Raw genomic sequence first — 13,827 nt, forward strand, 5'->3', positions numbered from 1 at the left:
GTGAAGCTTCCGTTGCCTGGTGGTCACACCAGGCCCCCAAAGCAGCTGGCCAACGTTGAAGCGGCCAATACCCTACTGGCTAAAGCTGGAACTGCAGGACGTTCCGGGACGTTCAAAATCAAAATGAAAGGAAAAGTAGGCTAGATTGTTTCTTCCGGGTGCTTCAACTTTCATTGACATTAATAGGTGTAGCCGTGGCAGTCCATCCTTATTTATATTATAACAATAACTATGAGTGACTACCACTACCTTTAAGCAGTTAAGAATTATATAGTGAAATTAACCACTTTGAAGCTGACAGCTTTATTGTTTTGATTGATTGATTGATTGATTGATTAATAGGCTACTTTAATTTAGCTTTATCAGAAACGTGGTACAGTCAGACATTAAGGATAACAAAAAAGTCCAGGGGACTTGTTTCCATATTCAATTCATCAACACTGTGGGCAGCCAGAGGTAACAAAAACAAAAAAATAAAAAATAAGTTGTTATGACAAAGTTTTATGACACAGACACAGGTGATAATTTGAAATTTGAAAGTGTTAAAATAAAATAAAATAAAATAAAATAAAATAAAATAAAATAAAATAAAATAAAATAAAATAAAATAAAATAAAATAAAATAAAATAAAATAAAATAAAATAAAATAAAATAAAATAAAATAAAATAAAATGAAATAAAATGAAATAAAATAAAATAAAAATGGCCGATCACCTTATTGACTTGTTTTGTGAACCGCTTCTCTAACTCCTCCGGCCTTAAAAACGTCGAGGTCTTCATCAGTCATCATGGCTTTGCAACGCCCTCTTGAAATAGGAGAGTCCCTAATAGCCTACACAAACTCCTCTCAAACTTAATGCGTCTGGTCGGACTAGGAGACAGAGAGAGACCGATGCTTGTGCACAGCACAGAACGCAGCACAGCAGAGCAGAGACACACGAACGTGGGATGCTGGGCATCTGTACCCGAGGTTATTCAGAAGAAGAACGTCACTCGTCACAGGTTTAGAGGTTTTAGCTTTTTTTAAATCAGCGGAACAGTTCCAGCAGCATACTGTGACGTTAAGATTAGTATTAGGCACGCGAAAAGTTGTGGAACGCGCAGTGATCAAGAATGCGATCGATTTATCACGCATATAGCCTATACAAATTGGAATCTATTTCAGGTGCCACCAGGACTGACTGACTGAGCTGTGGTGGGAATCTAATGCAGTCTACTACTACTGGGATTTATATTGATATATTGAAGTGAATGACATATAATAGGCCTATACTCCTTTGGATTTGGGAAATTGGGAATATTAATAACAATAAGCCTATATCGGCGACCGTACCTGATAGCCTACCATTCTACCCTGGACTATTCATGATGGATTCAAACCCAGGCGTCAAGTGTAAGATCGTGGTCGTCGGAGACAGTCAATGTGGGAAGACTGCTCTGTTGAACGTGTTCGCGAAAGATTGCTTTCCCGAGGTAAGAAAGAACAAAGACACCAATAGAATTATAGCCTTGTTGTGTTTAAAAATATACATCAATTTATAATGTACGTCGCTGTAGACCAGTGGTTCTCAAAGTGGGACCGGGTTCCTCAAAATTGATATACTTAGGCCTATAGGCAGACAACAATAAAGTACAAACTGGAATGTAATAAAGTTTGAGAACCACTGTTAGTTGTAGACAATATCCTTATTATAGGCTACTGATCACCTCCTTGAATTGTTCCTCTATCTATATTATAGGGATATGTTCCCACGGTTTTCGAAAACTACACGGCGAGTTTTGAGATTGACATGCAGAGAGTTGAACTGCGACTCTGGGACACCTCAGGTAAGGAGACTGACAGACGTCACCAGTTTGCATGCATGGATGGACAGACAGACATACAATGACATATTAAGGTCATAGGCTGTACATGTTCGCAATGCATGGACCATAATTATGTTGGACATTATTGGAACATTATGAATTTACATTAGCCTACACATTACATTTGTTTGGCTTTGTACTATAGGATTCGTAAACAAAGGTGCACATGGCATAATCAGACAACTTAACTTTAAATTTGTATTTATACGAATAGTGGAAAGCCATTAGGTGATTATTATGTAATAATTATTGTGAGATTTGTGACAGACTGTATGTAAACGTGTGTGTAGAATTAAGCCCCGTGTTTACACGCCCTGCATATGGTTTCTATGGGCTGGGTGGGCTGACTGACTGAGAAACCATTTGGATCTTTTTACTGGAAGTCTTTGGTTGAGACTTGGAGACTGACGCTCGCTCTGTGGAATGTTGGCTCCGAGTGCCTGTATCCTATCCATATCCATCCATATGCTATGCAGAGGAGCTACCATTATACTGTAGGTGGAATGAAAAGAAGCAGATTGTGTTGCTGATATTATAATAATATCAGCATCGGAACAAATATGTGTATTTTATTTATTTATCTACTTTTTATTTTATTTTAAATCAGACTAAAAGTCAGACTCGATAAACTATTGAAGTAGAAGCTATACTGTAGCTGTGGCGAAAACAATCACACCCGTGTGAAGTGAGGGGCGTTCTTATCATCATACATCATCTCATTCTGGCCAGTCACAATTTGCGTCCGCACTTTTCCGTCTTCACTTTTGTTCATGTTTGCATTTACACAAACCTGGAAATCTGGGCATAGGGGGGGGGGGGGGGGGCTAGCACCCCTCAAAAAAGAAATTCTATTAAACTTTGTTATACTCCATGTGGAAAGTGGAAAAAGAATATTACCAAAAAAAAGTACCACAAATCCCCATAGCTCTGTATAAAGCGAACAAGGGAGTGGTCCAGAATTAGCCTATATCTTCTGGAATTCAAGGAATACTTAATGTTCACTCTGGGAGCTCTGTCTCACGTTACTTGTTTTACAAAGCCCCCCCCCCCCCCCCCCGCCAGACCCCCACTCACACACTCAACTCAACACGTCTCTCCTGGGATCTCCTCCATACCAGCCCTGCAGGTCTGGAGGTAATTACCTCCTGTAGCCGGGCCGGGGGAGTGGGCTGTAAGCCCCCCTCCCCAGCCCTCCGCTGTTATATTGCCGGTGGTGGATGGGTGAGTGAGCGAGGAGGGTTGAGAGGAAAAGTTTGGGGAGGAGATGGGGGGGGGGGGGGTCTTTAGGATGCCCCTCTGTGACCCCCAGCTGATTGTGTCCTCCCTGGGGGTCTGACCAGGGCATGGCTCGCTGATTACATCAGACATCAGGAAGAGCTGACGTGCACGCACACGCACACACACACACTAGGGTTAGCCCACATCTGAGACATTCCAGTGGTCCGCTCTCTCGCTCTCTCGTCTCTCTCTTTCGTCTCTCTCTCTCTCTTTCGAGTCTACACCCTCTCACTCTCTCTGTCTCTCCCCCTTTCTCCCCATGTCTCTCCCCCTCCGTCTATCCCCCCTCGTTCTCCCACTCTCCCTTGTGTCTCTCTCTCTCGTCCCCCCCCTCCCTCTCATTATAACACAGTGAGGTGATAAGGTAGAATAGTTTGGATAACCTTGGGCTAGAGTCTCTCTCTGACACATGGGTGTCAGCTATTATTTTCCGCTCCAGTCTAATGAAGATCCTGAGAGTGAGTGCTCCGAATTCCTCTCGTCATTCGATGCATTTCGCGGCATCCATCCAGCCATTTTTTATTCAATCCATTTCTAACCACATTTTTATGACCCTCAATCTACTTTTTCTGCTGACACCATTAGATAGACTGAAGATGAATTGCTACAGGCGAGCGATGTCTTTACCACACAGGGGGGTACATTCACCTTCTGGTGGTCATATAATGAGGTGGGGGTCCCCAGACTGTCCCCCCAAACCACCCACAGATGTTCTTGGCAGGCTCTATTTAACTGCTTTAGCCCCATCTATATGCAGTACACTACAAGCCTGTGAGCTTGTAGATCTGATATTTTCAAACAAAACATGTGAACTATATTTTGAAACACAAATCTTGTATAGGTGTTCCCTTCCATGGCCCAAACGTGTTTTCAGATGTGGGTTCGCTGTCAAAATACTTTCATAATTTGGAGGACCTTGACATGAAAAAGTCTGAGAGCCTTACTGTTGTAGAAGACCTTTCTGGAGCACACACATGACGAATGGCACCTGAGAATATAGCAGCGTAGTAACCCACTTTGTGGAAAGGTCACTGACTGTGGAACCAAGCTTTTAGCATCATGCCTTTTAGTTCCAACAATGGAAAATGTCAGTGGTTAGGGGCTGCAGTAACCCACACCCCTGAGAAAGGTCACGGACATATGTACAGGACGTAGGTCATTTTTCCTTAGGCTACAAAAAGTGATAATCCCAAACATGATGGACCCGAGGGTTTGAATATACCTCCAGTATTGATGCTCGTTAAATTGATAATTTCGAGCCTGTTAACGACTTATTCCCCATTTCATCTACAAGGTCACAAAGCGTTGTGACGTGTTAAGAGATTGTAGATGTGCTATCTTTGCTACTTTCAAAAGATTTTAGTCGAGTTGATTTTACTCCTAGTATTGACCAGTCAGTAGGAGACTCAAGTCGGTCATCAAATTATTGGCTCAGGAATGCGACAAAAGCAAGACCAATCACCATGAGTTAAAGGCCTCATGGGGTGTGTGATTGATACTCCTTTACCCATACTTTGGCTAGTTGGAAAATCCATGAGCCTCCCTCCTTGTTATTCCCTTACAAAAAAAACCCCCACTCGGTTCAGATTCTAACGTTTCATCAGTTCCAACTCACAAACATTCCCACCACTATGGAATAGCCCTCATACCGCAGTAAAACATGCGTATCCCTCTCTCCCTCATGCAGAGTGAGGCAGAGAGACATTTGGAATTGACGCTGCTATGGTCAGGGCTTGTGAAAATAAGGGCCCCCAGCTCTGTTTGTTTAACATACGAAACCTGACTCGTCAGACGTGAAAATATTTCATCATTGTTTACATCTGACCTTGTGGATTTAGAAAAAAGAAAAAAGGTTGCAGAGGGCGGGGCTCAAATCACAGCACATGTTGAGGATCCAGATGGACCTCCGACGTGGTGCTGACCTCACTCAGTGGTGGGGAAAAAGTACTCGCATGTTTTACTTGAGTAAAAGTATCAATACTGCAATGTAGGAAAAAAACAGTAAAAGTCGGGAATGCTACATGTACTTGAGTGAAAGTATAAAAGTATCAGATTCGAAATGTAATGCACATATACCAAAAGTAGAAAGTAGGCCTACTCATTGTGCAGAATGTCCCATTTCACAAGTTCAAAATGTATCAATTCTTTCAAAAATAGATGAGACGCGTTGTAAACTTGTAGATCTGCCATTTTCAAAAGGCTAAAATATATAGGGCTGAAGTGGTTAGTGTGTTTTGTCAAGTAACTAAAGTTTAAAAGTAAAAAGTACAATGTTTTCCTCTGAGCCTCTGAGGTGTAGTGGGCGTAGAAGTAAAAGTATTGCAAACTGTGTAAATACTGAAGTACACACCACCACTGACCTCACCCATTCTGGTGGTGGGGTCTAATTTGCGTTGAAGTGAGTTAAATAGAAAATTTGAAAGAGAGACTAATGGTGTCGCTGGCATTTTAGCCCCATGCATGTGCCGGGGCCGGAGTGATGGGCCATCTGGACTTGATTTGTGTATCAAAACATCTTGGCTTTGGGGGGAGTTATAAAGTCACTTTGAACGTGTAATAGATCAGGTTCGGAGTGGTTGTTATGACTTCCAGTAATGTCGTTGAAATAGCATAGTTTGCCTCCGCATTCTTCTGAATTCAATGTGGGCGATTCAGTAAGCTCAAGTTATTCTATACTCTGTGTGTCAAAAGCCCCTTGGCGCGTCGCCTTAGCAAAAATGACACAAACCTCTGCTTGGGAAATAAATGACTATTTTCCTAAACTGAAAGGTAGCGTATGAAATAAGAGACGGTACAATACTTTATGAGGGCACTCTCTCAGCCTGCACTGGATTAGTCATCTTATAGCCGAGGCGGAGCATCGAGTGTCCAACAAATTGTTGGCTCCGTTTTTTTCTCATGAAATCTAAGATCCACTCACATCTTCATCTTTGTGTACATCAGGCCGACTAGTCAGCACCCTGTCAGTTTCACTGTGATCCGTGGGCTTCCTGCATGTGTTTTTGAAGTCTTTCACAGCGGGGCCCCGCCCCACTGGGGGGAAACCCGAGAGAGACCACCTGAGTATGGGAAACAAAGTAATCCTCCGCTGGCATTCCTTCAGTGTGGAGACAATAGACGGGTGTCTTTACCTGCATCCAGGAAACGTGATCCGGTGAGAGTCGGGAACTATTACCCCCCCTCCCGCCCTCCTCCCCTCATTCCACTGTATCCGACCACCACTGTGGCCATCAATGAAAACCAGTGGTGGAAAAAGTACTTTTTTTAACTTACGTACTTTATATTCCTGTGAAGCAGTGGCGCCGTCAGGACGTAAAAAGTGTGGGGATTTTTGTTGTTGTGTATTAGACACAACACAACAATGTGATTGTGCATTGTTGTGTATTAGCCCATCTGACATCTTGATCGAGTTGAGACTGAGAGCAACTGCAGTTTACTGCACGTATGCAGCCAATACACGACAACTATTGCGCATGGAAACGGTGCTAGACCATGGCATGCACCAGCACCGGTCGGGGGAAATAAATAAATAAATAGACCAAGCATCCCCCAATAGTGCGGGGACTCGGGGACATTCAGACCCAAATGACTCCCCCTCTGGCACCTATACTGTAAAGTAACAAATTAAAATAAAAAATGTAAACCACTGGACAATAGGCAGGTATCTTTACCTGGATCCATGCAACGTGATCGGGTGAGAGTCGGGAACTAAACAGAACAAGCCCCACACACACACACACACATTCCGCTGTATCCAACCACCACCGCATCAATGGAAACATTCAGGTCACAATGGGTTACGTTTCAGGGCCGTTTTGTGTCGCCCAGCGCAGCCGTGAGCATCGCAGTGTAAACGATATACGCCGTGTCTCTCTGGGACGACGTACTTTGCTCGGAAAAAAAATACCTCAGCAGATTTTGTGTTTTGGATGCCGTCTTGGAATGTACACCACTGTAATCCCAGGCATGCATGCCTGGGAATCACACGGTCATTGTGTAACGAACGGAGCATTGTCCGAGAAGGGAAGGGACGTTTTTTTCCCCTCAGCAACTAACTGTAGTTACAGACCAGTCTGAGTCACATGGCGTTGGAGACAGTGTTGATTTCCACAGAAAATTTAGATTTAGTTTTAGTGATAGTCTTTTGAATAATGTTTTATTTTAATCATCTAGTTTTACTAAATATTGTAATATTCTAGTCGACTAAATCTACAGTTGATTTAGTCGACTAAAATGTAGCCTATTTTGTCAGGCCTTGATGGCAGTCGTAATGCGGTTGCATGCTGAAATGAGCAGATCCACAATGTGTTGCGTTGTGACCATTTTGAGAGTGCACCTAAACATGAAATCTGGTCATTTCTGAGATGTCGTTTTTAACACTCTTACTTCGGCCTTCCTCAAACTCTTGATTCTGTGGGTTTGATGGTGTTGGGTGCTATAGAAATGATTTTCTGGGTTTGGTGTTGTATAGAAATGCACTCTACAAATAATAAATTCTGTCTTGACGTGTTGACACATTAGGAGCAGTCCCTAAACATGGATTAGCAGGGAATCGTTATTATATGTTGGTGTGGACCTGATCCAATGAGAAATGGTAGATGGGAGGGGCTCACTTCATAAGCCCATTTCTGTCACAGCAGCACTGAGAAAGAATGCTTTCAACAGCTCGTCTTCTGCACACACCAAAGCACACAAATGTAGATGTATTTTTACATATACCAGATTAGGTTTGATTAATTTAGAGACAAACAGCACATTTCCACTTTAGCACATTATATTGTCGACATTCAAGGAGACGAGAACCAATAAAGTCTTGAAACACAGTTTGCGAAGTCACTGCTCCACGTAGGCCTACTGCCCCAATTGTCTAATTAGAGACTGCACTTTTGATTTGGCTCCATCACTTGCACATCTGCCTTCCATGTTTTCTGGTATACAGAATCTTTGGATTTGACATTTCTTAAAGCAGTGGTTCTCAATTACTGTTTAATGTCAAGGCCCCCCAAATTGATATTTGGCCGCTGACCCCCATCTGGAAAGGTTTTGTGTCGGGGATCCCCAGAAGAGATTTATGCAAAAAAGAAAATCCAAACAATATTTTTGTACAAGCTACACATCTGGTATTTTTTAGTGGTGCAGCCACTTCAAGGAACAGCAATGTCCGTCCCGCCCCATGTCCGTCACTATGTCTCTCCCCATGTCTGTATGGCTATGTTTAGGGTACCAATAGGGGCAAAATTGAGAGAGAGAGAGAGAGTACACTCTTACTTGTGTGAGAGAGAGTGTTGTCTGCTAATTCCCCCACACGGTAACTGTAACTCGACCGTTTCGGACGCAGGGCGGCTTGCCGGAACCGGGCCGGCACCCTGGGCACGTTCCTGTGGGTCTGGAAGTTCTGGGGACTCCCCGGGGACCCCACACAGAGTTGCACAACTCAGTTCACACGGGTGTGATTTTGTATAGCCAAATTATAAATGGATAAAGTCAAAATATATTGTGATCCTATGTTAACTACTTTTGGTGGGGACCCCCTAAGCCTCTATATACTGTAGGTCAATCAGTGGTTTTGCGGCTTTTGCTCCTGTGCCACAGTTAACATGGAGGTGTCGTTGATTTTGCAGGTTCACCCTACTATGACAACGTGCGACCTCTCTCCTATCCCGACGCCGACGCCGTCCTCATCTGCTTCGACATCAGCCGACCGGAGACCTTAGACAGCGTGCTGAAGAAGGTGGGTGAACTTGTCTTAAGGATGCTTACTAAAGATGCATTGTTTTTTCCTGATACCGATTCAGATACCCAAAAGTTGCACATCGGTTGATACCGAGTACCAAACCAATACCAGTGTGTAATAAAAACAAGTGGGGTCCATCTGGGTTCCTTGAGGGGGTTCCAAATGGACCCTTGCAGGTCTGTATATCTGAGAGCGTACAAATGGAACAAAAACTGACCTGCATGGGTCCATTTGGTTCCATTTGTACACTCTCAGGAGTTACAGAAATTGGGCGACCTTGACATTAAAATGTTTGAGAACCACTGATCTAGGAATAAAAAAGCAGTGCAATATCAACTGAAGCATTTCAAAACACAAAATAATTGATGATGGTAAAATGACATCATCCGATGAATTGCATGTGGTATGGGCATGGCATATACTTCATAGTAGGTAGCTTTTACGATAACTGGCATCGGAACAACTCTGATGCTGGTGAGTCTTGGTGGTGTGTTGACCCAATGCTGTGACCACTCATTCACAGACTGTGTATGTCCTTTCAGAAACAAAAGTCTGGTCAAAGTCCAACGTTACACCAGTGAGAAGGGGTGGTGGACGGGAGGGGCGGTGGTGGATCCGGGGGGGGGGGGGGGGGGGGGGGGGGAGTTACATATGTGGCTTATCCTCAGACTCTCTCACGTGAGGTCATGTGAGGTATTCCGGCCAGACTTTGTTCCCAGCAGAGTCCCAGACGGGGCTATTCAATGTAGGCTGCCCTTTGACCCTGTGTGATGTCACTAAAGCCTCGTGTAGTGTCATGTGCCAACTGAGAAGAGTGTGGTCAAAGAGGACAGGGGGGTAGAGATGGGGGGGCCCAAGCCCTGGAGGAAACATAATCACCAGAGTGTTTATGTCGCTTGAAGCAGAGCAGTCTATCAAACCTGCCCTCCATCAGGTTCAGGTGACAGTCTCTGGGCCAGTGGTGGGAAAAGTATAGTCAGAGATTTAGTGGAGTAGAAGTAAACCTCCCTATTTTCGGCATGTATTTATTTTAGGTGAAATGTTGAAATTCTAAAAATGTCAATGCGCATTACATTCACCCATTCACACACATATTCATACACCGACGGCAGAGTAAATCATGCCAGGCACCAACCTGCTCATGGGGAGCAATTTGTGGTTCAGCGTCTTGCTCAAGGATGCTTCGACACTAACTCCCCTAAGTTAGGAGTACCACCATTCATTCCATCATAGCTGGAATAACAAACGAATTGGACCTTGCTAATCATTTATTATATATTCTTTCTTTCTTTCTTCCATAGTGGAGAGGAGAGATCCAGGAATTCTGTCCCAACACCAAGATGTTGCTGGTGGGTTGCAAGTCAGACCTTCGAACGGACCTCTTCACCAAGGCACACAGCTTACAGACCCCTGTGTCATATGATCAGGTGGGTGAACAACATGGAAAAACGTTACTTTTTATGTGCCTACTCAAAGCGCTTACAATGGTCCATTCATAAATTCACACATTCACACACCAATGGTGGCAAGCACTGGAGGCAATGTGGGGTTCAGTGTCTTGCCTAAGGACACTTTGCCATGTAGACAGGAGGAGCTGGGATTCGAACCGCCGACCCATGGATCATTGGACGACCTGCTCTACCTCCTGAGCCACAGCCACCTATTATATATCTATTGGGTATCTATTGGATACCCAATATATATTTTGGGTACTCTCTCTCTAGTACTATGTTTGTTTTGGTGTGTCCCAAGTTCAAGTATGATTATTTTGGGTGGTGGTGGCCCGAAAAGTGGCCCGAAAAGTTTTACTGTATGTTAAATAATGTCTCTCCCTCCCCTCTGACAGGGCTCCAACATGGCCAAGCAACTGAACGCTCCCTACATCGAGTGTTCCTCCCTGCAGTCTGAGAACAGTGTCAGGGACATCTTCCACGTGGCCACACTGGCCTGCGTCAACAAGAACAGCAAGAACGTCAAGCGGAGCAAGTCCTCCCGGGCCACCGCCAAGAGGATGTCCCACAGCAGCCGAGGAGACCTGCCCGCCGTGGTCAAAGACTATCAGCAAACCAAAGCCAAGACTTGCACTGTCATGTGAAACGAGCGAGCGAGGAGATCGTTGCAGGACAATGCTAGCAAGAGAAGAACGTGATGGAGATTTTTTTGCACATTTGGTCAAGTGTTTTTTTTCTTCCTCTTCTCCAAATCAGATGCCAACAGACGAACAAATGAATAAATGAGAGAAAAATACTTTGGAGTGAATGAACTTTTGGTCGTATATGCTATTACATCTATTTTTACCTGTAAAAATTAAGTAGGATTTCATCCAACAGACCTCGATTCTCCAGGGCGTGGATACATTCATCAAACCTCTGCTATTACATTTGTGTTTCCAAGCCCACCCACACCACTGGACATAAAGGGTGCCAATTTAACTTTATGGGCGGATTGGGGCGCAGTAGCCATAGCCAGTCATTAATGTCTGGGGGAACAGGAATTCCTAACTTAATTTCTTTCTTAATACAATAGCTTCATTTTCTGAAGCATTAAACGGTACCATTAGTCTGGTGTTTTTGCTTATTCTTTTCTTTGTTTGCTTTATATTTGGAACCAAAGTTTTTAGGCAGTGTGTTATGTGGGTTTGGGAAGTTAGAGCTACAACAGGGGGTCTTCAACAGGGGGTCCTCAGAGTTACAACAGGGGGGCCACCAAATATTTGTGTTATAGAAAACTTTTTTACATTAACGACTTGAACCCTAGTATCCATTTTCTGAGGGAAACATTATCCGAAAATAGCAGATCTACAAGCCTGTTGTAAAAGAGCGAGTTTTCAAATTATTGAGGGTAGATGGTTAACTTTCACAAACATTGACAAACAAGTCCACGGAACTATCTATGAAAACTATGAAGAAGTTTAAACTGCAGCACAATTACATGCATCTCTCTCTCAGCTAGGTGGTCCTTGGCCTGAAAAAAACGTTGAAGACCACTGGACTACACAGTTGGGCAGGGATGAGCAACTGGGAGAGCGTTACCGTGATATTACCGTGATACTGTTTACCCGAGCCCTGCATGCCATATGCTGTTCTTGATTATTTACATCAGACCCTAACCCTTCAAGCTGTTTGTTCAAATTAAGTTTTAACTCTGTGAAAAGGTGACCAAAATGGTCAATTTCAGAGCTGTTTTCAATGTGAAAATGTTGTTTATTAAAATGTGATATTTCTGTACATACGAGTTTATGTGTATACATTTGTGAGTGTGCTGACACTTTGGTGAATGTGTGTGAATTCTTTGATGTTTATCCTTGACCACAGAAGACCTCTACTGTAGCCCTTGATAATGGACGTTTAAAGACATCAGAGGCTAGCTTTAGTTAAGCTGAGCCATTTCCCTCAACTGTAAAAGTGACATATCTTCATATCACTAGCCATCAGAGGCCTCATGTTGCCATTGTACTTTCTCATGATTCTCAGCCTTATCGTGTTGGTAGAAGTTTGATCGTCAGTTGTGTTTTCGGCTGAAAATATTTGTCTGGACAGCTTGCTACCTGCATGTGAATGCTGGCAATGTAAGATGGGGGTTCCCAAATTATTTTGGGATCTTTAGCAGGGTTTATCTCGGAAATGAGTTGACTCTCAGATTTGGTGACATGAGAAAAAGTATAAACTTAGGAGGCCACATGGATGAATGCGGCATGAAACGTTTGGGAACTCTTGTATTAAGAGATCATGAAAGTATCCTTTAGCCAGGTGATCTTGCCTCTTTTCATGCACAATATAGTGCAGTGCTGCTGCTGTGCCAGGTATGTTGCTATGTGTCCCAGGGTACTGGTGCTGCTAGTCCAGGGACCAGGGTAGGCCTACTGGTGCTGCTAGTCCAGGGACCAGGGTAGGCCTACTGGTGCTGCTAGTCCAGGGACCAGGGTAGGCCTACTGTTGCTGCTAGTCCAGGGACCAGGGTAGACCTACTGGTGCTGCTAGTCCAGGGACCAGGCCCAGGGTAGGCCTACTGGTGCTGCTAGTCCAGGGACTGGACTCGCAAGCCGGAGCAAGAGAAAATGAGTGGTCAGTGTCATTGGATTAGCTCTTCTAACACAAGCATTCTGGCAGAGGGTCCAGCCTGGTGTTATGATACTCTACTGTGTAATCATCTGCTTAATAATGCTCTATTTCAAGGCGATTTAGATTTAGCCTGGGTCTGGTTTACTGCTATGGGGATATCATACAGCCCAGTAGTACAGTACAGAGCACAGTACACTACAATACAGTACAGAGCACAGTGCAGTACAGTAACTATAACAATAAAATGTATAGTTGCAAGCTCAGTTCACGCAGGTGTGATTTTTACAGCCATGTCTAAAGCACTGCAATTTCTTCTCTGTGGCGTAAAAGGATAAGAACACATCAAACAGGGCATTAATGTCAATGTGATGTCCAAAACGCATTTCACATTCTACCATTGCCACTACGTGGTAGCTTACACTAGAACAGCATTCACACATGAACAATGAATTGTCATCCATGATTTCATACTTTTAATGAGTGAGCCTGAACCGCCAGCTTGCAATTTCACACCCCGTTGCAGCAGGAGCCATTAGAACACCAAGACCAACGATAAGAAAAAACGTAGTTATTGTGGAGAAATACTGTGCCGATTTATTTCTCATCTCTCTGACCCAATTCAATCATAAATATGTAAGCTAATTGATGTAGCATGAAATAGTGGCATCAGATCAGACAAGCCGCTAATGGCTCAGTCGAATATGGAACAGACTGGAAGCGCTGCATTATATGACCAGTGGTGTAAAGTGTATGTACTCATATATACTCAACAAGCACTATACAGTATTTTATATTTTCAAAACTTTTCTTCTACCCCACAATCTCAGGGGAAAATATTGTACTTTTACTCCACTATACAATTATATTAAAACTTTAGTTACTAGTTA

The 13,827-nt window shown here is 43.5% G+C and overlaps 1 protein-coding gene across 1 annotated transcript; it reads left to right on the forward strand.

Annotated features, from left to right (window-relative positions):
- Positions 1-876: 876 nt before the first annotated feature.
- On the forward strand, positions 877-12,106 carry LOC308330487 (rho-related GTP-binding protein RhoE-like). The gene is made up of 5 exons (XM_080785360.1): positions 877-1,474; positions 1,741-1,828; positions 8,767-8,876; positions 10,181-10,306; positions 10,726-12,106. Exons 1-5 carry the CDS (start codon positions 1,253-1,255, stop codon positions 10,972-10,974), a joined length of 795 nt encoding a protein of 264 aa, XP_080641486.1. The 5' UTR covers positions 877-1,252; the 3' UTR covers positions 10,975-12,106.
- Positions 12,107-13,827: the final 1,721 nt, after the last annotated feature.

The sequence above is a fragment of the Protomyctophum bolini genome, assembly GCF_963924005.1.
Source record: "Protomyctophum bolini genome assembly, chromosome: 16".
Lineage (NCBI taxonomy): Eukaryota > Metazoa > Chordata > Actinopteri > Myctophiformes > Myctophidae > Protomyctophum > Protomyctophum bolini.